The following is a 24,912-nucleotide window of genomic DNA, read 5'->3' on the forward strand; positions in this document are numbered from 1 at the left end:
TCCATGGTAAGACTTTAGAACAAGTATGTTCTATGAGAGGGGAAGGGTAGAGTGCAACAGGAGATATGGCAGAAGCACACAGCCCTGTCTTGAGGAAAGGTAGGGAGAAGGTTGGTAGTCGGCGGGGGCTTCTGGGAGGAAGTAGTCTTTGAGTTGGGACATGAAGAGTAGTCCACTTGAAGAGGAAGGAAGCATGTTCGTGGCAGAGGGAACAACCTGTGTAAAGGCCTGGAGGTGAGGGAGAGCACATCATGTTCAAGAGAGTGAATGTTTAGAATGACCAGAACATAGAGCCTAGGGGCTAGTGATGGGAAATGAGGCTCAGGAGGTGGCAAAGGCAGATAGTGAGGCTTGAGAGCCAAATTGAGGAGTTTGGCTGTGGGAAATCATAAAAAGGCTTAACATCAACGTTGTTAAATGTATAGCTTAGGATCCCTCTGCCTGCAGTGTGTGAATAGAGGGCAAAGAGGAGTACAGGTGGCAGGGAAAATGATTAGGAACAATTCCACCCAACCTAGGTAAGTATTACAAGTGGCTGAGATAAGAATGAAAGCTCCCTCAATGGAAGGGGTGGGTCTCACTGTATTTTAGAGATAAAATTAATAGATTTTAAAAATCTGTCTTTTGTGATGATCTGCCTTGGTAATAGATGAAATGTACTATACATGTAAGGTACGTATACAGTCTATGCTCGTTATTTGTAGATTCTGCTTTTGCAAATTTGCCTACTTGCTAAAATTTATTTTTAACCCCAAAATCAATTCCTGTGACATTTTTGTGGTCATTTGCAGGTACATGTAGAGTGGCAAAAAATTTACGTTGCCTGATGCACACATTTTCAGCTGAGGTCAAACAAGGAGTCTCTCTGCCTTCTTGTTTCAGCTCTCATACTGTAAACAAATGTCCTTGTTTTCAGATTATTTAGTGCCATCGTTTTTGCACTTGTGTGCTTTATGTTGGTGCTTTCACTGTTTAAAATGCCCCCTTAAACAGAGTTTTGAAGCAGTGTCCTCAGTGTAAGAAGCCTCTGATGTGCCTTATACATGTGAGAGGGGCTTTTTTCCTGCATGAGTTACAGTGCTGTTGGCTGTTGAGCTCAGTGTTAATGAGCTCAACAGTGTTAATGCTGTTGAGCTCAGCAATATATATTAAATAAAGTGTGTTTAAAAAGAAACAGACATAAAACAAGGTTATATATTGATCTGTTGATGAAAATATTGTGACCAGAGGTTTGCAGGAACCTAACCCTATATTTTCCCTAGGAACAATGGTTCAGTCTTTATTAGTCCAGTTATCACAATGACTTTCTAGAACATAACTAGGGTGAATAACAAGTATCAACTGTATCTATCTATATTTGTATATGGATGTATACACAATACAAGACTATGGTCCTTCTTGAGATCCTTCAAAGTGGAAAAGCATTACCATGTACAGAAAGATGCATATGAAATCTGGAGAAACTCAGGGTGGTAGAGGGTGGATGTGTATGTGTGTGTGTGTGTGTGTGTGATGACACACACATGCAGATGCAAGTGTGTAAGGTTAGATGGTCCCAGAAGAGAGGTGCAACCTCAAAGGATACTTAGGAGTCTCTGAGGTTGGCCCTACTCAGTGCTTAGCAGAAGATTACAACCGTGATTTAAAAGGGTGGGCCATGGACTGGTGCTGGGCTGCCCATATCAGAACTGAAGGAGCTTTAAAGTGCAGATGCCTGGCCTCACTCCCAGAAAGTCTGGTGCAAAAGGCCTGCTCCCCAGGGAGCACTTGATCACAGCCAGGTTTGGGGAGCACTTCTCCAGATTACCCCTGAATCACTTAGAAGCGCTCAAAGCTTTTTTGCTTTCTGACAACTTTAATTTCTGATGCTTCTGATTTGCAGACATGGAGATATATTTATGAACCGCACTGAAAATTGGATTGGCTCTCAGTACAAGAAGGTGGTTTACAGGGAATACACGGATGGAGAATTTGTGGAGATCAAAGCCCGACCACCACGAGAGGAGCACTTAGAACTCCTGGGTATGGCACAGATTTCAGGCGTGCACTGTCAGCCCCGAGCATGTGCATGCACACATACTCATGTGTTCTGTTATACTTGTGGCTAAGAAAGGATAGAAGAAACAGAGTAGCTTGACTGCATTCCTCCAAGTGTAGTATCTTCCTGCTCTACCATTATCAGGGAGTGTGCTGAGTGCTCACCTCATACAAAAAATAGTCATAATAGGACTACCAGATAATACACAAATAGGAATCCATGACATCAGGGCAGTCTAACTGGTGTATGATACCCTAAAGCTTCTTTCCAACCCCTATACTGAGCCAGGAAATTTTTTTTTAAATCCTCCAGCAGATATATATATATATATATATATATATATATATATATATATATATATATATATATATATATATATATATATATAACTTTAAGTTCTAGGGTACATGTGCACAACCTGCAGGTTTGTTACATACGTATACATGTGCCATGTTGGTGTGCTGCACCCATTAACTCATCATTTACATTAGGTATATCTCCTAATGCTATCCCACCCCCCTGCCCCTACCCCAAGACAGGCCCTGGTGTGTGATGTTCCCCTTCCTGTGTCCAAATGTTCTCATTGTTCAATTTCCATCTATGAGTGAGAACATGTGGTGTTTGGTTTTTTGTCCTTGCGATAGTTTGCTGAGAATGATGGTTTCCAGCTTCATCCATGTCCCTACAAAGGACATGAACTCATCATTTCTTATGGCTGCATAGTATTCCATGGTGTATGTGTGCCACATTTTCTTAATCCAGTCTATCATTGCTGGACATTTGGGTTGGTTCCAAGTCTTTGCTATTGTGAATAGTGCCACAATAAACTTACATGTGCATGTGTCTTTATAGCAGCATGATTTATAATCCTTTGGGTATATATCCAGTAATGGGATGGCTGGGTCAAATGGTATTTCTAGTTCTAGATCCCTGAGGAATTGCCACACTGTCTTCCACAATGGTTTAACTAGTTTACAGTCCCACCAACAGTGTAAAAGTGTTCCTATTTCTCCACATCCTCTCCAGCACCTGTTGTTTCCTGACTTTTTAATGATCGCCATTGTAACTGGTATGAGATGGTATCTCACTGTGGTTTTGATTTGCATTTCTCTGATGGCCAGTGATGATGAGCATTTTTTCATGTGTCTGTTGGCTGCATAAATGTCTTCTTTTGAGAAGTGTCTGTTCATATCCTTCACCCACTTGTTGATAGGGTTGTTTTTTTCTTGTAAATTTGTTTGAGTTCTTTGTAGATTCTGGATATTAGCCCTTTGCCAGATGATTAGATTGCAAAAATATTCTACCATTCTGTAGATTACCTGTTCACTCTGATGGTAGTTTCTTTTGCTGTGCAGGAGCTCTTTAGTTTAATTAGATATGATTTGTCAATTTTGGCTTTTGTTGCCATTGCTTTTGGTGTTTTAGACATGAAGTCCTTGCCCATACCTATGTCCTGAGTAGTATTGCCTAGGTTTTCTTCTAGGGTTTTTATGGTTTTAGGTCTAACATTTAAGTCTTTAATCCATCTTGAATTAATTTTTGTATATGGTGTAAGGAAGGGATCCAGTTTCAGCTTTCTACATATGGCTAGCCAGTTTTCCCAGCACCATTTATTAAATAGGGAATCTTTCCTCATTTCTTGTTTTTGTCAGGTTTGTCAAAGATCAGATGGTTGTAGATGTGTGGTATTATTTCTGAGGGCTCTGTTCTGTTCCATTGGTCTATATCTTTGTTTTGGTACCAGTACCATGCTGTTTTGGCTACTATAGCCTTGTAGTACAGTTTGAAGTCAGGTAGCATGATGCCTCCAGCTTAGTTCTTTTGGCTTAGGATTGACTTGGCAATGTGGGCTCTTTTTTGGTTCCATATGAACTTTAAAGTAGTTTTTTCCAATTCTGTGAAGAAAGTCATTGGTAGCTTGATGGGGATGGCATTGAATCTATAAATTACCTTGGGCAATGGCAGTATGGCCATTGGGAAACGGCAGTATGGCCATTTTCATGATATTGATTCTTCCTATCCATGAGCATGAAATATTCTTCTGTTTGTTTGTGTCCTCTTTTATTTTGTTGAGCAGTGGTTTGTAGTTCTCCTTGAAGAGGTCCTTCACATCCCTTGTAAGTTGGATTCCTAGGTATTTTATTGTCTTTGAAGCAATTGTGAATGGGAGTTCATGATTTAGCTCTCTGTTTGTCTGTTACTGGTGTATAAGAATGCTTGTGATTTTTGCACATTGATTTTGTATCCTGAGACTGCTGAAGTTGCTTATCAGCTTAAGGAGATTTTGGGCTGAGACAATGGGGTTTTCTAAATATACAACCATGTCATCTGCAAACAGGGACAATTTGACTTCCTCTATTCCTAATTGAATACCCTTTATTTCTTTCTCCTGCCTAATTGCCCAGGCCAGAACTTCCAACACTATGTTGAACAGAAGTGATGAGAGAGGGCATCCCTGTCTTGTGCCAGTTTTCAAAGGGAATGCTTCCAGTTTTTGCCCATTCAGTATGATATTGGCTGTGGGTGTGTCATAGATAGCTCTTATTATTTTGTGATACATCCCATGAATACCTAATTTATTGAGAGTTTTTAGCATGAAGGGCTGTTGAATTTTTTCTAAGGTCTGTTCTGCAGCTATTGAGATAATCACGTGGTTTTTGTCTTTGGTTCTGTTTATGTGATGGATTACGTTTATTGATTTGCGTTATGTTGAACCAGTCTTGCATCCCAGGGATGAAGCCCACTTGATCATGGTGGATAAACTTTTTGATGTGCTGCTGGATTCAGTTTGCCAGTATTTTATTGAGGATTTTTGCATCAATGTTCATTAGGGATATTGGTCTAAAAGTCTCTTTTTTTGTTGTGTCTGCCAGGCTTTGGTATCAGGATGATGCTGGCCTCATAAAATGAGTTAGGGAGGATTCCCTCTTTTTCTATTGATTGGAATAGTTTCAGAAGGAATGGTACCAGCTCCTCCTTGTACCTCTGGTAGAATTCGGCTGTAAATATGTCTGGTCCTGGACTTTTTTTGTTTGGTAGGCTATTAATTATTGCCTCAATTTCAGAACATGTTATTGGTCTATTCAGTAATTCAACTTCTTCCTGGTTTAGTCTTGGGAGGGTGTATGTGTCGAGGAATTTATCCATTTCTCCTAGATTTTCTAGTTTATTTGCATAGAGGTGTTTATAGTATTCTCTGATGGTAGTTTGTATTTCTGTGGGATCAGTGGTGATATCCCCTTTATCATTTTTTATTGCGCCTATTTGATTCTTCTCTCTTTTCTTCTTTGTTAGTCTTGCTAGCAGTCTGTCAATTTTGTTGATCTTTTCAAAAAACCAGCTCCTGGATTCATTGATTTTTTGAAGGGTTTTTTGTGTCTCTCTCTCCTTCAGTTCTGCTCTGATCTTAGTTATTTCTTGCCTTCTGCTAGCTTTTGAATGTGTTTGCTCTTGCTTCTGTAGTTATTTTAATTGTGATGTTAGCGTGTCAATTTTAGATCTTTCCTGCTTTCTCTTGTGGGCATTTAGTGCTATAAATTTCCCTCTACACACTGCTTTAAATGTGTCCCAGAGATTCTGGTATGTTGTGTCTTTGTTCTCATTGGTTTCAAAGAACATCGATTTCTGCCTTCATTTCGTTATGTACCCAGTAGTCATTCAGGAGCAGGTTGTTCAGTTTCCATGTAGTTGAGTGATTTTTAGTGAGTTTCTTAATCCTGAGTTCTAGTTTGATTGCACTGTGGTCTGAGAGACAGTTTGTTATAATTTCTGTTCTTTTACATTTGCTCAGTAGTGCTTTACTTCCAACTATGTGGTCAGTTTTGGAATAAGTGCGATGTGGTGCTGAGAAGAATGTTTATTCTGCTGATTTGGGGTAGAGAGTTCTGTAGGTGTCTATCAGGTCTGCTTGGTGCAGAGCTGAGTTCAATTCCTGGATATCCTTGTTAACTTTCTGTCTCATTGATCTGTCTAATGTTGACAGTGGGGTGTTAAAGTCTCCCATTATTATTGTGTGGGAGTCTAAATCTCTTTGTAGGTCTCTAAGGACTTGCTTTATGAATCTGGGTGCTCCTGTATTGGGTGTATATATATTTAGGTTAGTTAGCTCTTCTTGTTGAATTGATCCCTTTACCAGTATGTAATGGCCTTCTTTGTCTCTTCTGATCTTTGTTGGTTTAAAGTCTGTTTTATCAGAGACTAGGATTGCAACCCCTGCCTTTTTTGTTTTCCATTTGCTTAGTAGATTTTCCTTCATCCCTTTATTCTGAGCCTGTGTGTGTCTCTGCACATGAGATGGGCCTCCTGAATACAGTACACTGATGGGTCTTGACTCTTTATCCAATTTGCCAGTCTTTGTCTTTTAATTGGAGCATTTCACCCATTTACATTTAAGGTTAATATTGTTATGTGTGAATTTGAACCTGTCATTATGATGTTAGCTGGTTATTTCGCTCATTAGTTGATGCAGTTTCTTCCTAGCATCGATGATCTTTACAATTTGGCATGTTTTTGCAGTGGCTGGTACTGATTGTTCCTTTCCATGTTTAGTGCTTCCTTCAGGAGCTCTTGTAAGGCAGGCCTGGTGGTGACAAAATCTCTCAGCATTTGCTTGTCTGTAAAGGATTTTATTTGTCCACTTATGAAGCTTAGTTTGGCTGGATATGAAATTCTGAGTTGAAAATTCTTTTCTTTAAGTATGTTGAATATTGGCCCCCACTCTCTTCTGACTTGTAGAGTTTCTGCTGAGAGATCCGCTGTTAGTCTGATGGGCTTCCCTTTGTGGGTAACCCGACCTTTCTCTCTGGCTGCCCATAACATTTTTTCCTTCATTTCACCTTTGGTGAATCTGACAATGATGTGTCTTGGAGTTGCTCTTCTCAAGGAGTATCTTTGTGGCATTCTCTGTATTTCCTGAATCTGAATGTTGGCCTGCCTTGCTAGGTTGGGGAAGTTCTCCTGGATAATATCCTGCAGAGTGTTTTCCAACTTGATTCCATTCTCCTCGTCACTTTCAGGTACACCAGTCAGACGCAGATTTGGTCTTTTCACATAGTCCCATATTTCTTGGAGGCTTTGTTCGTTTCTTTTTACTCTTTTTTCTCTAAACTTCTCTTCTCACTTCATTTCATTCATTTGATCTTCAATCACTGATACCCTTTCTTCCAGTTGATCGAATCGGCTACTGAAGCTTGTGCATTCATTATGTAGTTCTCGTGCCATGGTTTTCAGCTCTATCAGGTCATTTAAGGACTTCTCTACACTGGTTATTCTAGTTATTCATTCATCTAATCTTTTTTCAAGGTTTTTAGCTTCTTTGCGATGGGTTCGAACATCCTCCTTTAGCTTGGAGAAGTCTGATCGTCTGAAGCCTTCTTCTCTCAACTCGTCAAAGTCATTGTCCATCCAGCTTTGTTCTGTTGCTGGCTAGGAGCTGCGTTCCTTTGGTGGGGGAGAGGCGCTCTGATTTTTAGAATTTTCAGCTTTTCTGCTCTGTTTTTTCCCCATCCTTGTGGTTTTATCTACCTTTGGTCTTTGATGATGGTGATGTACAGATGGGGTTTTGGTGTGGATGTCCTTTCTGTTTGTTAGTTTTCCTTCTAACAGTCAGGGCCCTCAGCTGCAGGTCTGTTGGAGTTTGCTGGAGGTCCACTCTGGACCCTGTTTGCCTGGGTATCAGCAGTGGAGGCTGCAGAACAGCGAATATTTCTGAACAGCAAATGTTGCTGCCTGATCGTTCTTCTGGAAGCTTCATCTCAGAGGGGTTCCTGGCCGTGTGAGGTGTCAGTCTGCCCCTACTGGAGGGTGAATCCCAGTTAGGCTACTTGGGTGTCAGGGACCCACTTGAGGAGGCAGTCTGACCGTTCTCAGATCTCAAACTCTGTGCTGGGAGAACCACTACTCTCTTCAAAGCTGTCAGACAGGGACATTTACGTCTGCAGAGGTTTCTACTGCCTTTTGTTCGGCTATGCCCTGCCCCCAGGGGTGGAGTCTACAGAGGCAGGCAGGCCTCCTCGAGCTGCGGTGGGCTCCACCCAGTTCGAGCTTCCCAGCCGCTTTGTTTACCTACTCAAGCCTCAGCAATGGTGGGCGCCCCTCCCCCAGCCTCACTGCCACCTTGCAGTTTGATCTCAGACTGCTGTGCTAGCAATGAGTGAGTCTCCTTGGGCGTGGGACCATCTGAGCCAGGCACCGGCTATAATCTCCTGGTGTGCCGTTTGCTAAGACCATTGGAAAAGCGCAGTATTAGGGTAGGAGTGACCCAATTTTCCAGGTGCCAGCTGTCACAGCTTCCCTTGGTAGGAAAGGGAATTCCCTGACCCCTTGTGCTTCCCAGGTAAGGCGATGCCTCTCCCTGCTTCGGCTCATGCTCGGTGGGCTGCACCCACTGTCCTGCCCCCACTGTCTGACAAGCCGCAGTGAGATGAACCCGGTACCTCAGTTGGAAATGCAGAAATCACCTGTCTTCTGTGTCGCTCACACTGGGAGCTGTAGACTGGAGCTGTTCCTATTCATCCATCTTGGAACTACCCCCTAAGAATATTTTAAGAAATTGAGAGAAAATTGAAAATAATAACCATCCAACAAATTTTAGATTTATATATACCTTTCTCAGAAAAACAATTAAAACCATGGCTTGAATCAGCAAGGAATTGATATGTGTGGCCAGACCACCAACTGTCAGTGTATCTCCCTGTGAATGTAGAATGCACCAGATACCCAAAAGAGAGCCATAGGGATCAGGCACTTCTGAAATGGGAGTCTACTGACCATGAAGCAGTGCACAAGTCATGCTGCCACAGGCCCTTTCAGCCAGGTGTGGGCTCATCTCCATTGGCACCCAGCCTGGTTGCTTCCAACAGAAATGCACACAGCAGAGGGGCTGAAGAGTGCTTGTCTCCTTGGGTAAACAAATATTGAGAAACAGAGTTAGATGTGCATTTGTGAAGTCACTATATTAATCATAAGTTAATACATAAATGATTTTATTTCCCTCTACTCTTTCAGATTCCTTTTACACACATTATTTCATTGGATCTTCATTATTATTGTCATCCATTTACCAGATAATGAATAATTTCAGACTTATCAAAGGTTATACACAGGGGGATTACAACTGAAAGTCACCATATCATGTGGATATGGCTTTTCCTGGAGATGATTTCTCAGTAGTAAAAAAGCATTTACCAAGTACTTATGGTGTATCAGTGCACTGAAGTAAACACTTTTAGATACATTATCTTATTCAACCCTTACTATAATCCCACATGAAAGTTATTACTAAACTGATGTTACAGATGAGGAAACTGAAACTCAGACAGATTACATCACTTACCCAAGGCCCCTCTAATAAATGAAGGAGGCAGAATTTAAACCCATTGCTAAAGACTACATGATATTTAATACTACACAATGTTGCTCTTTAAAGTGAAGTAGAGTTATATATGCCTTTCTCGGAAAAACAACTAAAGCCAAACTATTTTATTTGACTAACTACTGCCTATATTTAAATTACACTAATGTTGAAAGAGCAATAATAATGCACACAGGCCTGTGTTTTGCCTTTAGGCCCAATGATTCATGCTGAGGTGGGCAACACCGTCCTGATCATATTTAAGAACAAAGCCAGTAGGCCCTACTCCATCTCAGCCCAGGGTGTGGAGGAGATGGATAGTGGAAAGCAATTCCAGGTGCCCATGACAAAACCAGGTAAGTTGTGTCAGAGGTCTGCTCCATCTTGAAGAAGAACATTGGCGTCAACTCTTTTCTGGTCTCAGAGGTGTCTTAAAGAGCTCGTCTTAATGTCAATGTGTTTCAGCCATCATCTAGTCACTCTGGTATGAGATCATCATTCATCCAATGACCAAATGTTTAGGAATTTCTAGGGTTCCATTAGAAACCTCCATTAGGGACCCCATTGTCAACATCCCCCACCAGAGTAGTACATTTGTTGTAACTGATGAACCTACATTGATACATCATTATCCCCTAAAGCCCATAATTTACATTAGGGTTCAGTATTGGTGTGTATACTCTAAGGGTTTTAACAAAAGCACAACAACATGTATCCACCATTTTAGTCCTATAAAGAATAGTTTCACTGCCCTAAAAATTCTCCATGCTCTGGTGTTTATTTTTTCCTCTTCCTTAACCTCTGGCAACCACTGATCTTTTTACTGTCTCCATAGCTGTTCTTACAGTAGCTCCCCCTTATCACGGTTTTGCTTTCCTTAGTTTTAGTTACCTGAATCAATCTTGGTCTGAAAATATTAAGAAATTTTGAGATAACTTCAATTAGAGACAATAAAAAGATATTTTGAGAGTGAGAGAGAGTCTACATTCACATAGCTTTTATTATAGTGTACTGTTATAATTGTCATATTTTATTATTAGTAATTATTGTCAATCTCTTACTGTGCCTAATTTATAAATTAATTATAGGTATCTGTATAGGAAAACACATAGTATATATAGGTATGGCACTGTCTGTGGTTTCAAGCATCCCCTGGGGGTCTTGGAATGTATCTCTCCTGGACAAAGGGGGACTACTGTAGTAAACATAAAAATTAACACATTAACTGCCTTCAAAATGAAGCATTATCCTGTGTATTTAATTACATTATTTCATTTAATCCTCACAACAATTAGAAAACTATGATGACAAACCCACTTTACAGATAAGGATACTAAAGGTTAGTGACATTAGATAGCTTGTCAAATGTGGGATAAATAGGAAGTCATAGGGTTGAGATTTGGAACTAGGTCTCTCTGATTCTGGTTCTCACCAGATCTCACCTGCCCACTTGAGAAGCTTTTAAAAAACACTGGCACCAGAGTCCTAGACCCTAGACTCTCTGATTTCACTGTCTGGGGTGAGGCCTGAGCAGCAAGGGCTTACAAAGCTCCCTGGTGACTCCCATAAGAGGCCAAGGCAGAGGTCCTTGATGACAAAGATGTTCTCAAGGACAGCTCTTGGGAAGGAGATAAAACATTTAAGGAGGAAAAACAGTGAGGTATAAAATGTTTTTATTTCCTGAATACACACCAGTTGACAATAGAAAAATGCAAACTAGAGGGAAGGCTGGAGCCTGAAAAGACAAATCTGCCATTTCATTTTGAAATAGTAGAAATTAAGATGGGAGTTTAATAAGAACATTTGTAATGAATGAGTAATTCTCTCCAGCAATAAACATTAATGAAAATATATAAAGACCTGCTTATATTTCTTCAGATAAATCATCTGAAACACAGATAATTCTAATAAATTTTTTCCATTTCATTTATTACAGGAGAAGTAAAAACTTATAGATGGAATATCCCTAAAAGATCCGGTCCAGGGCCTTCTGATCCCAATTGTATTCCATGGGTTTACTATTCAACAGTAAACTTTGTGAAGGTAAGGTGGAGAAAGCAACCAAAAGGCTTAAAATAATCTGGATGAAAGTTGACTACTTGGGTCATCACAATTTGGGTTGGTATATGTGGAAGTGTATAATGATTTAGAGCAAGGGTCTCATACTATGGCCCATTTACGAAATCTAGACATGCTGGACGTTTACATTGTCAATGGTTGACTTGAGTAGCTGCAACAGAGACTATATGGCCCACAAAGTCAAAAATATTTACTATCTGGTGATTTTTTTTTCCAAAAAAAAAAAAAGTTTGGTGACCCTTGACTTAAAGTATGGGGAATAAAAACAAAATCCCAATGTTTCAATTACCAAATTTAGAACTTAAAAAGATAAAAGGTTTGAAGCAAAAGAGGATATGTAAATATACAACAATAAAATAAATATAACTTAGAGTACAATTTATGTATGGTTTTGGATGTGTGAAATCTGTTTATTTTAAATGCATTATTATCAGGGCTACTAGGGCTCAGGAGAAGAAAGTTCACTCTAAACATAGTAACTGAAACTACAAAATTGTTTGAATGATTAATGATCTAACTTTGAAATAAAAGGCAAAGATTCAACATTGAATTTGAGCCAGGTATGTGTATGTAAAACAACCACAGTCTTTAATTACATGCCATAAACCAAAGTCCAATCTAAAGTCGTTATTTGATGTAAAATGTAAGCATTGCCTATTAAAGAAAAAAAGGGAGGGATTATCTTAACCTTCCTCTTAGGTATTAGATGGCTTGTATTAATGTCCTTGAGTTATACTGGACAGTTCTAGAGTTCAGGAGATAGAAATACAAGGCACTTGAATAAATAAACTTACATATGAGAATTATGGGAAAATCCAAATTTATTTATGCATCACAACAAATATTTATTGAGCACTTGTGATGTGCAAATGACCCCACCAAATACTATGAGAGATGCAGATACTCTTGTCTTAAAGAAACTTATAACTTTGTGGGAAAATAATATGTCCACACTTGTAACTGTAATAGAGCTCTGAATCTGGTGAATTCTATAGGAGTGGCAGGCTAACTAAAGTACTATAGAAGGTTTTGGAGGGAGAGTCTAGGAAGAAAGAGCATTATGAGCACAGCTGAAAATAGGGAAGTAGAGGGAGTGTTTGGGACATGTTGAGAGTCCCATTTGGCTATCATATGGGGTCCAGTAGTAAATCAAGGGGTAGCCTAAGTCAGAAAATTTCATTAGGGGAGCACATGGAGGGCTCACAGACCTGCAAGGGTTTGTATTTAATTCTGCAGGCCATGGAAAATCACTGAAGACTTCTAGATAGGGGAGTATAAAGATTACTGTGATGGTGGTCAACAGGATGGGCTGGAGGTGGGGTGAATCAGAGCTGAGAGAAGAATCAATTTCTAGTCCAGGGTGAGGTATTATGACCCTACACTAGAATGGTGGCAGGTGGAATGAAATATTATTAAATTACTTAATGGCTCTTTTAACTCGGTTTATTTTTTCTTCCAGGATACGTATAGTGGTTTGATGGGTCCTCTGATTACATGCCGAAAAGGAGTCTTGAATGAAAAGGGAAGAAGAAGTGACGTTGATTATGAATTTGCTCTCTTGTTTTTGGTATTTAATGAGAATGAATCCTGGTATCTGGATGACAATATTAAGAAGTATCTCAACAAAGATCCACGAGATTTTAAGCGCACTGATGATTTTGAGGAAAGCAACAGAATGCATGGTATATCCAAAGTTTAAAAAGAAGCCTATGTTGAGATAAGCTCATAGGAATTCCTGTAAATGTAGGAGGCTCCCAGCATCCTTCTCTGAGCCTTTCCTCCTTCCCAGGGGCACCTGGACTGAAGAAAGTCCTCTAATGCTTTCCTTCAGACTGAACCAGCCTAGCCACTGATTGGCTGGCAACAAAGTCATTGAGGCTTTGTACTAACTTGTAGGGACATGTATTTCTGAATGCTGGGATCTCTAAGCTCTAAGACTGTGAAGTAATTCTTTAAAAACAAATCATCGTTTATTGTCATATTTTTATAAGAATATGCCATAACTTCTATCTGTTTAAATTTAAGGGCCAGGTTTAATTGTCTCTGGGATATGAAACACTACCATCAAATTTCTGTTTTAATGTATCTGTGTTACTTCTACATAATTTAAGGTAGTTTGTTGGTGAGAGTAATGTGTTCACATTGACACATCCACAGTTTCTCACCAACAGCTATTTTTGACCAAAAGTGCACAAAAAGGACTTGCCCAAGGTCACAAAGCTACTTGTTAATATAGATTAGAATATAGTAGCCTGATTCCCCATTCAGCTACTCTTTCCCCTACCAGTTTTGCTTTCTTCTCCTAAAGATTTCTTAGTATGCTCTCCATTTTTAATGAATGCAGGTCATTTGGTTGCACCACAATGCACAGAATCAAAAGTCAGTAGACAGTGGAGGAGTGGGAGTCACCATCATGTAAACTCAGTTTGCTTTGGTCATTGTTAGGTCATGAGCTCAGCCCGTGTGAAGCTCTCTTTTATTTTTGGAGATTCAGCCAGGCTTAAACTATTCTCAACAAGTGAAATATTAAGAAAATAGCTTCTAAGTCACTCAATTTTTATTTACATAAACTTGTTTATGCCTTGGTTTGTTCTCTGTAGAGTGGTATAAATCTGGCTACCTCTCCAATGAGCCTGTATTTCCCTTCATAAAGAGATTATGCTGAATAAACAAACAAAACACTGCCACCAAGATACGGCTTTAAAACTGCTATTTCTCTGTTCTCGCTCTCTTTGTAGAAGGATTTCTCAGTTATCTGAATTTTGGGTCTAGAATGGTAGGACACTGCTAGGGGTGAGTGAGATTGTTACATGTTTACTAGACAGATGAAAATATCAGTGACCTAAAGATCTTCTGGAAACATTAAAAAAATCAGCTTATCTTTTAACTAACCAAAGGTTATTTTCTTATCACCTTTTAAAGCCATTAATGGAAAGATTTTTGGGAATCTCCATGGCCTCATAATGAACGAAGATACAATGACAAACTGGTATTTGTTAGGGATAGGAAGTGAAGTGGACATACATACCATCCATTATCATGCTGAGAGCTTTCTTTTCAAAGTAAGTATAAGGAAAGTGCTTTGGGAAAGATGTTTTTGAACTAACAAATTCAATGTATTTCCAGTGGAAAGTAAGAGTTACTTGGCAATAATGCTTGTGAGGATAGGTGAGAATGGAAGAGAATAATGTGATTGTACCGTTTCCCTGGTGGATATTTCTTTTTTTTTTTTTTTTTGAGACAGAGTCTTGCTCTGTTGCCCAGGGCGGAGTGTAGTGGCACAATCTCAGCTCACTGCAAGCTCCACCTCCCGGGATCATGTCATTCTCCTGCCTCAGCCTCCTCAGTAGCTGGGACTACAGGTGTGTCCCACCACGCCTGGCTAATTTTTTTTGTATTTTTTAGTAGAGACGGGGTTTCACCATGTTAGCCAGGATGGTCTCAATCTCCTGACCTCGTGATCTGCCCGCCTCGGCCTCCCACAGTGCTGAGATTACAGGCGTGAGCCACCACGCCAGGCCTGGATATTTCTTAATATGTATATGTATATTATTGTGCTTATAAAAATCTCTCCAAGCCTCAGGTGAGAGTTTTCTCATTAGTGATCTGGGGATAACTCTGACCACCCTGGAATATGCTGTTAATATTGTATATGAAACTATGGACACTGACAGCATTCGTCCCTTTTCCTCACCCTTCCTTTTTTCTTTCCCTTTCCTTCTCCCCACCCTTTTCTTTTTCTGTGTGATTAGCTAACAGAATAGGAGCTATTCTATCCAGTATCCAGTATTCTATCCAGTATTCTATCCAGTATCCAGTATTCTATCCAGAATCCAGTAAAGGAGCTATTTTGAGCTCTGGCCTAAGCCCTGAAACTTTATCTTGACTTTTGCCCTAGTGAGCTGGGCTGGACCATGTGTGACTTTCTACCCTCTAGCATCAAGCTGTACCATATGGGTGGTGCTCACTGTACAGCAGAGCCATCTGGGGAACTATGTAAAAACCCAACTGCCAGGCCCCGACCCAGACCTGCTGAATCAGAATCTCCATGGATAAGGTCCAAATAGTATGTCATCCAAAGTTCTCAGTGCTTTCTACAAGGAAGTGGAATAGAAAAGAACAATCACATCCAATGTGTGGAGAAAACTGGAATTGATCTTTTCTAGTTAGACAGGAATAAACGGTAACTTTAATAAAACATTTAATATCCTTTCTCCTCTGTATATTTCAACGTTGTTTACGACACCAAGTATTAGCCTGCTATGATTAGAGTTTCACATATTAAATGGCTATGCTGCTTTTCAGAATTTGGCTTTTTTAAACTCACATTTTAAAAATTATATTAAAAATTTATAAAATTTAATAAACAATATTATAAAAATTTACATATACACTTTAAAAATAAGATATAATTTACATTGAATACAATTCACCATATTTAGTGTACAGTTCTCTTTTGATAAGCACATACAGTAGTGTAACGAACAACAATCAAAATATAGAATACTTTTATTTCCCCCACAAATTTTCCCATTGCACCCTCTAGTGTCAACTACTTCCCCATACTTAACACTTGTCAACCACTGTCTCTATAGTTTTGCCTTTTTTGAAAGGTTATGTGGAAATCATAGTTTGTAGCATCTTGAATCTGGCTTGTTTGATTTAACATAGGCATTCAAATTGCATCCATCTTGTTATGTGTATCAGTGGTTTGTTTCTTGTGACTGTTGAGTAGTATTCCATTGTAAGGATATAATGCAGTTTGTTTATCTATTCTCCTGTTGAGGAACATTTGAGTTATTTTCAAGTTTGTTTATTACAAATCAAGTCATTACAAACATTTGTGCACATGTTTTTGTGTGAACATATGTTTTCATTTTCCTTGAGAAAATACCTAGAAGTAGGATTGCTAAGCCATGTGATAAGTGTATGTTTGATTTCATAAGAAACCACCAAACTGTTTTCCAAAAAGGCAGTATCATTTTGCATTTCCAAAGAAATATATGAGAACTAACTCCATATGTTGCACATCCACATATGCAGTTGGTATTTTTAGTTTTTATTTCATTTTTTTCCCTTAGGCATTCCCTCCTTGGGGAGGGGATATAGTGGTATCTCATTGTTTTTCATTTACATTTTCCCAGTGGCTAATGATATTGAGCATCTTTTCATGTGTTTGTTTACCATCTGTCATCTGTAAATCTTTGGTGAAGTGTCCAAATTGTAAGCCCATTAAAAAAAATTGGGTTACTTGTTTCCTTATTGTAGAGTTTGAGGGCTTTATATATTCTGGATACAAATCCTTTTTCAGTGATGTGACTCACAAATATTTGCTTCCAGTTTGTGGCTTATCTTTTCATTCTCTTAACAGCTTTCAAATAGAAGTTCTTAATTTTTGATGAAGTAAAATGAAGTACAATTTTTCTTTTTTTCTCTTTTATAGATCATACTTTTGGTGTCATGTATAAAAAATTTTGGCCTTGCTGAAGGTCCCAAAAAAGGTCTTTGTTTTCTTTTAGAAGTGGTAGTTTTAGATTTAGGGCTCTGATACATTTTAATTTTCATATGTGGTTCAAGATATGAAATAAGGTTCTTTTTTTCATGTATATGTCCAAATGTTCCATCACCACTCATTGAAAAGATCATCTTTTTTTCCCACAGAATTGAGTCTTCACTTTTGTGAAAATCATATTGACCACATATATGTGGGTCTATGTCTGGGCTGTCTCTTCTGTTACACTGGTTTATACTCTGCCCTTTCTTGAATGCCACAATGTTTTGATTACTTTAGTATTATAGTAAGTCTCAAAATCAGATGGTGATTGTTTTAGCTATTCTAGATGTTTGCCTTCCCAGATAAATTTTAGAAATAATTTGTTGATTTTGATTTTTAAAATCCTGTTGGGATTTTGATTGGTATTGCACTGAATCTATACAGTGGGTTGGACAGAACTGACATAACAATATTGAGGCTTCCAATCCATGAACATGGTATATCTATCATTTAGCTCTTCTTTGATTTCTTTCATCAGCATTTTGTAGTTTTTAATATAGAGATCTTGCATATACTTTCTTTTATTTATTTATAACTAAGTATATAAGAGGCTTTGGTAATAGTGTAAATGATAGTGTTTTTATTTCAATTTATAGTTGTTTACTGCCAATATTTAGAAATATAATTGATATTTGCATGTTGACCTTGCATCCTGCATCTTTGCTAAACTCACTTTAGTTCCAATAGTTTTCCTGTAGATTTTAGGGGGATTTTCTATGCAGACAATCATGTTGTCTGTGAATAGACATGGCTTCATTTATTTTCAATCTGTATGTCTTTTATTTCTTTTGTCTTACTGCAATGGCTAGGACCTGTAGTGCAATTTTGAATATGAGTGGTGAAAGTGGACATCCTCACTTTGTTCTTAATCTTACAAGGGGAGCATTTAGTCATTCACCTTTGAATATAAAGTTAGCTGCAGCTTTTTTGTGGATCCCATTATGAGGTTGAGGAAGTTTCCTTCTAAATTTGCTCAGAGTTTTGATCATCAACAAATCTTAAATTCTATCAAATGGTTTTTCTGCATCTATTGAGATGATCAGATGCTTTTTCTTCTTTAATCCATTGCTGAATTACATTTATTGATTTTGGAGTTTTTAAACACTTTTTCATTCCCAGGATAAACCTTACTTGGTCATGATGTATTACTCCTTTTTGTGGAATTGATTTGCTAGTATTTTGTTATGGATGATGGTATCTATGTTCATGAGGAGTATTGATTGTAGCTTTTTTTCCTCACAAAGCATTTGTTTAGTTTTGGTATCACAGTAATGCTGGCCTCATAAAATGAGTTGGAACTGTTCTTTCCTCTTCTATTTTCCAGAACAGTTTGTTTACAATTGGTATTATTTCTCCATTAAATGTTTGGTAGAATTTGCCAATAAAGCCATCTGGAGTTTAATTTGTTGGAATATCTTGAAGCAATTACAGTTTCTTTAATAGATATAGTGCTATCCAGGTTATCAATTTATTCTTGAGTAATCTTCAGGAGTTTGTGTCTTTTAAGGGATTTGTTCATACCATCTAAGTTATACAATTTATGGATAAGAGGTGTTTGTCCAGTATTTCCTTTTTAATATTTGTAAGATTTTAGTGATGTCCTCACTTTCATTCTCAGTATTTCTAATGTGTCCTTTTCCATTTTCCCTTGGTTAGTCTGTCCAGAGATTTGTATTAGTTATCTATTGCTGCATAACAAATTACTCTAAACTTAGAGTAATTCTTGGATCAGGAATCTGGGATTAGTTTAACTAGTTGGTTGATTCAGAATCTTTCATGAGGAGGCAATCAAGATGTCGACTGGAGCTGCAGTTTTCAAAGGTTTGACTGGAGCTGGAGGATCCACTTCCAAACTTACTGATATGGTTGTTAACTAGAGGCTTCAGCTCCTGATCATGTGGATAAGACATGAAAACTGGCTTCCTCCAGTGAGTAATCCAAGAGAAGAGGGTGACAGAGTATCTAACACAGAAGTAATGATAACCTAATCTTGGAATTGGAATGCCAGCACTTCTTCCACCTGCTATTGATTTCGCATACCAACCCTTATACAATGTAGGTAGGAACCACAAAGGTTATGAATACCAGGAGGTGGGGATCATTGCGGGCCATCATGGAAGCTGGCTACTACAGAATTTATTGATTTTATTGATCTGTTCAAAGAATCAGTTTTAGATTTCTTTGACTTTATTGTACTTCTATTCTTGATTCCTGCTCTTTCTTATGTCCTTCCTTTTGCTTACTGTGGGTTTTATTTGTTTTTGCTCTTCTTTCTGTTCTTGCTGTTCTGAGCAAAGAAGGCTACTAGCTGTTGTTTTTTAAAACGTTTTTGCAGATAGATAAATCTTACCGAGAAGATGTGTATGATCTCTTTCCTGGGACATTCCAAACCATTGAACTGTTTGCAGATCACCCAGGGACATGGCTGCTACACTGTCATGTGTCTGACCACATCCATGCTGGCATGGAGACAACCTACACGGTCCTTCGTAACATAGGTACGGTTGTCTGTCAGTGATGCCAGATGATGGCACCAAGCTTCCTGTAGACCCCGAAAACAGGAGGCATGACAAAAACCCAGATATGGCCCTCAACAAGCTCAGAGTCAAGTAAGAGAGACATATATGTAAATATGTAACTATAATCAAGTATGCTATGTGCTGTAGCAGAATGCAGAGTACAGGGCTTACTAGCAGCAGTAGGAGGGAATGGGTAACAGTTGGAGGATATGAGCCAAAGTTTCACAGAGGCCATGATGCTCCAGATAGACTCAGTGGGTGAGAAGAAGTGGGAAAGACAGCTGGGGCAGGAAAGCATGTACATGGGAATGAAGTAGCACAGTAAGAATCCAGAAATGATTGGCAGATACTGATGGGATAAGTCCTCGCTGGTGAAATGAAATGACTAGTGTCATGAAAAGAATCCCCTTCTGTTGTTAATAAAACAATGAACTTGTTTTCTTTGTGCAGACAACAGGATTCCTTACTCCACCACATCTCCTGGAGTGGCATCTCACCCAGCCACAGTGCCATCTAACGGTAATGATACCCTCTCCCCATGCAAATGAGTCAACATTTCACCCCTCAAAAATGTTAGGGGCCTGACAAGTTTATCTTTTTCACAGAACGACCTGGCAAAGAGCAGCTCTATTTCTTTGGCAAGAATCTGGGTCCAACAGGAGCCAAGGCAGCCTTGGTCATCCTTTTCATCACTGGACTCCTCCTTCTAATCACCACGGTGATTCTCTCCCTCAGACTCTGCTCTGCAATGAAGCAGACAGATTACCAGCAAGTCCAGTCCTGTGCTCTCCCCACGGATGCTCTGTGAACCATCTGGTCTCCCTCAACAGGAAAGGGTGATGTCCCACAGCTGGCCAGATGGCAGCCAACAGGGAAACTGGACCAAGGCATCACTCACCAAGGAAGGCTGACACTGTATCCTGGATCAGCCTTCTGATCCTCTCAAACATCATCCAAAGCAATTTGCTTTTATTTATTTATTTTTAAATGGGCTGTGAATAATCCTCAGGTATAAAACACAGAAAAAGGAGAATGGGCATGGCTGAGAATGTCAACTCTTAGTCTATTCTTTGGTTGGATTCACTGAATGGGAGACCCTCTGAAAGATATCTTTATATTCCATCTTTTATAATTCTTGAACAGTGCTTTCTTAGCTAACCACCAAAGTTTCTAGGTGAACAGCTTCTAGAAAAAGTTAGAGTGCCTCAGACATTTAACTGGAAGGGTACTACTTTTTCAACATTGTTGCATAACATGCGTCCCTTGGTTGTTCTGTGGAAAATATCTTTCTTAGGAGTTCTTGGAAATGTCTAAGTCAGTGTCTGCTGATAGAATTAGACCAAATAAATTTTTTGGAGGCTTTAACCAGCTCTCCTGGCCTTTTCCTCTTTGATATAAATAGCCTGTGCACTGCTTGTTTTAAAAAGCAAAGTTATAAGTTTTTAAAAAAATTTCTGCTGTTTTTATTCAAACCTGTAGAAATTACTTGAATGTTTACAACTCACTTCATGTTACATGTTTTTACAATATGTTTCTGTGGCAATGTTTGTACTTTCAAAAATCAAGTAGAGAAATTGTATCTCTACTTCAGACTGTGGGAGGGCTGAAATCTGTAAAAGAACATGTTAGGCTCTCCCTTTATGAATCAGGGACTCCCTGAGAGTTTAAAGCAAGCTTTCTATCAGGGAGGGAAGCTTTAAAGGAGGCAAGTCTGGGCTTGAATTTGAAGTCTGATTTTTCATTCAGTTAGAGGGAATCTTTACAAGTCCTCATCTTCTATGAAATTATAACATTCTCATTGTATGAGAAACACCAGGAGGAATTTATCAATGTAGGTGACTAGATAGGAGAAGGGACCTCTAAATATCCTAGATTCTATGGCTTTTAAAGACATACCTCTTTATGGAAGGAGAAAAAAGGAAAAGGAAAGGTGAGAAAAAGATAATCTTGGTGGCAGATTCTCTTAAACCATTAAACCAGCTTTGAAAATTAATAAATAATTTCCAAGGTTCAAATGCAAAAAAATTATTGAACAACTAAACTCAACCCATTATGAGGCAATCTATACTGTCCATACCTATGCTTAGACAGTAGGTGTAAGACTGATAAAAGTAACATTGTTTATTACAAGACTGAGAAATTGCTTTTAGCTCTGGGCGAGATGCCCTGAGATTCCAATGCCAATGCTAGATGAGTGATACTGGTACGCCTGCCTTAGCAGTGGGTCATTTGAATGTCAAAGTGAATGACAAGGACCTAAGAAATATTCTGGTGGAGGGACCTTTCACACTGTTTCATCTTCATCTTGATGAGGGGAAATGGGTAATTGGATAGAAGCTATAGTCTTAACATAAAAGGGGATGCAAATGCTAATAGTTCTGTTCATAGTTTGCTTGAATGTCATATCAAACAGCATACACAAAAGATTTTGAATGTCAATCTTTTGAATGTTAACCATTGACAATGTGATTTCATAGTACATGTTCTACAGTTTTCATACATATGTAGGCTGCATAATTTCATAATAATTATGGTAAATGCCTTATTTATTACCCACCTTAGTAAGACAAGTTGTTCAGTTGTTTTTTTCTTTTCAGTTTTTTTTAATGAAAACAAAACCACAAAGTAGTTTGATTGCATCATTTATCATTTTAATAAAGTGTCACATAAGGTGGCTATTTGCATGGTTATTTTCACTTAAAATTATCTACCACTGAACTAGGGGAGGTGGTTAAAGGGGAATTAATTTTTAGATATTTAGGGGCTATGACTATGCCAATGATACTTGTTAGAGGAAATGAAACAAAATAGTGTATCTCCACAAGTAATATGACTTCTCAAACTTTGTTTCCTCAAACATAACTACACTCCTTGTTCTCAGCCTCACTCTTGAGAAAATCAACTCTGCCTTCACTTACACACATATTTCTTCCTATTACAATACAAGTGTCCCTGTTCCTAGCAGGACAGTCTCTTCATTTGACTTTGGGCCTCATTGCTTCTTGCTTTCTCAAGACTTCATTCCCTTGGGTATCCATTTTTCCTCCTGCATCTTTCTATGAAACCATCAGCAATGTCCGCCATTAAAAACAGAAAGCAATGTGCTGTCTTATTTAATTCTATAACCCCCTCCGACCCAGTTTCTCTCTTCCTTTGATAGCAGAACATAGAGGTATTCACACTTGGTGCCTGTACCACCTCACCCCATACATTCCTCAGCCCATTCTGATGGCTTTCATTCAATCCAGCGTGCCCGGCCCCCACACCCCAATCTGCTGTGGTAGAGATCACCAATCATGATGCCATTTCCAGTGGCTTCTTCTCCATCTTTATCTTACTCAACCTCTCAGCAACAAGTAACAGCTCCTTCCTTCTGAACACTCGGAGTCTCTAGTCCCTTGGCTCTGCAATATGACTCTGCCAGCCTTCCTTCTTCCTCAATGACTATTCCTTCTCAATCTCTTTTTCTAGTTCCTTCTTTCTCTTCTGTCTGACCTAAATGTTAGCATGCCTCATAACTTGACACTGGGTCCTTTTTCTCTTTTTACCCTCTGTGGTAGGCTGAATATTGCCCCAAAGATGTCATGTCCTAATCCCTGAACCTGTGAATGTCACCCTATGTGGCAAAAGGGACTTTGCAGGTATGATTACTTTAAGGATCTTGAAGATAGGAAATTTATACTGGATTATCCATAATGGCCCTATATGTAATCACGAGTGTCCTTATGAAAGAGAGGCAGTGGGAGATTTGGCTACAGAAGAAGGCAATATGACAACCGAGACAAGATGCCATGCTGCTGGCTTTGGAGATGGAGGAAAGGGCCATGGGCCAGGGAATGCAAGGAATGCATCTCCAGAAGCTGGGAAAGGTAAGGGAAAGGATTTTCCTCTAGAGCCTCCAGAGGGAGGTTGGCCTTGCAGATATCTTGAAACTGATTTTGGACTTCAGAGGTCCAGAACTGTAAGAGAAGAAATGTGTGCCAACAAGTTTGTGGTAATGTGTTAGCAGCCACTCCATAGTTTATTTTATCCATCCTTATGATAGGAAAACCATTTTTATGCAAACAAATTCAAAATGTATTTCTCTAACCCTGACCTTGGGCTGCAGATTCACACAAATCCTGCTTGAGTAGGGCCACTGCAGCAGTCCCCAAACCAGCCTCTCCATCATCACTACTGCTCCTTTCCACCACTGTCCACACATTGCCTCACGTTTTTCCAAATTTCATCACTTTCCTGGTTACTACCCTTTACTGTCTTCCCATTTCACTTTTAATAACATCCAAACTCTTTACCTTGGTCTTTAAGACCCAGCTTGACTTGGCCCATGCCCACTCCTCCAACTTCTTGAACTCTGCTCCAGTTTTCATCCGCTCCTATACTCTGCTAGTTCTTTCTTGCCTCAGGGCCTTTGCACATGCTGCTTTCTATGCCTGGAATGCTCTCCCTCCCTAGCTTCCTCATTCCCTCTCTGTATTAGTCACAGTTCTCTTAGAGGGACAGAACATATATATATATGTAAGAGGATAATAATACCGGTCTTGTGCTTTAAGATGATTAATCTGCCAGTCATGTGTAGAATAGATCACTTTATATATACATAATATATAATGATATATAAACTCATTTTATATGTATATAATGATATAAAAGCTCATTATATATATATATATATATATATATTCATTAAGTATTAACTTACATGATCACAGGGTCCCACAATAGGCTATCTGCAAGCTGAGGAGAAAGGAGAGCCAGTCCAAGTCCCAAATCTGGAGAACTTGGAATCTGATGTTCGAGGGCAGGGAGCATCCAGCATGGGAGAAAGATGTAGGCTGAGAGGCTAAGCCCATCTCTCCCTCTCACATTTTTCTGCCTGCTTTATATTCGCCTGCTTTATATTCGCTGGCAGCTGATTAAATTGTGACCAATGGATTACGGGTGGATCTGCCTTCCCCAGCCCACTGACTCAAATGTTAATCTCTTTTGGCAACACCCACACAGACACACCCAGGATTAATACTTTGTAGCCCTCAATCCAATCAAGTTGACACTCAGTATTCAATATCATATTCTCCTAGCTTTTCTAGTTCACATGTGGGTTCCCCTGACTTCCCTCTTTAAAGTGGGTCCTTCCCCCTGTTATTTACTATCTTCACTGTTTTCCTTTGCAGCACTTATTACAGGACATAATCATTTTATGTCTGTTGGCTTAAGTTTTGTCTGCCTCTTTGGCTGGAATGTAGCTCTGTGGAAGCAAGGATGCCTGACCTGTTTGGCTCAATGTTGCATCCCCAGCAGAGATCATAGTACAAATACATAATAGTTTATCAGCAAATATTCATTGAATGAATGAATATATAAAGAGATT

At 39.0% G+C, this 24,912-nt stretch overlaps 1 protein-coding gene across 1 annotated transcript in view; it reads left to right on the forward strand.

Moving 5' to 3' along the window:
* The window catches only part of HEPHL1 (hephaestin like 1), a 93,574-nt gene extending 70,041 nt beyond the window's left edge, over positions 1 to 23,533 (forward strand). The window contains exons 13-20 of the mRNA XM_057299218.2: positions 1,883 to 2,022; positions 9,605 to 9,745; positions 11,326 to 11,432; positions 12,928 to 13,150; positions 14,391 to 14,530; positions 19,358 to 19,520; positions 19,992 to 20,060; positions 20,147 to 23,533. Coding sequence (XP_057155201.1) covers positions 1,883 to 2,022; positions 9,605 to 9,745; positions 11,326 to 11,432; positions 12,928 to 13,150; positions 14,391 to 14,530; positions 19,358 to 19,520; positions 19,992 to 20,060; positions 20,147 to 20,349 — 1,186 coding nt within the window. The 3' untranslated portion in view covers positions 20,350 to 23,533. The remainder of the gene's footprint in view (positions 1 to 1,882; positions 2,023 to 9,604; positions 9,746 to 11,325; positions 11,433 to 12,927; positions 13,151 to 14,390; positions 14,531 to 19,357; positions 19,521 to 19,991; positions 20,061 to 20,146) is intronic.
* Positions 23,534 to 24,912: the final 1,379 nt, after the last annotated feature.

Source organism: Pan paniscus, chromosome 9, assembly GCF_029289425.2.
Source record: "Pan paniscus chromosome 9, NHGRI_mPanPan1-v2.0_pri, whole genome shotgun sequence".
Classification (NCBI taxonomy): domain Eukaryota; kingdom Metazoa; phylum Chordata; class Mammalia; order Primates; family Hominidae; genus Pan; species Pan paniscus.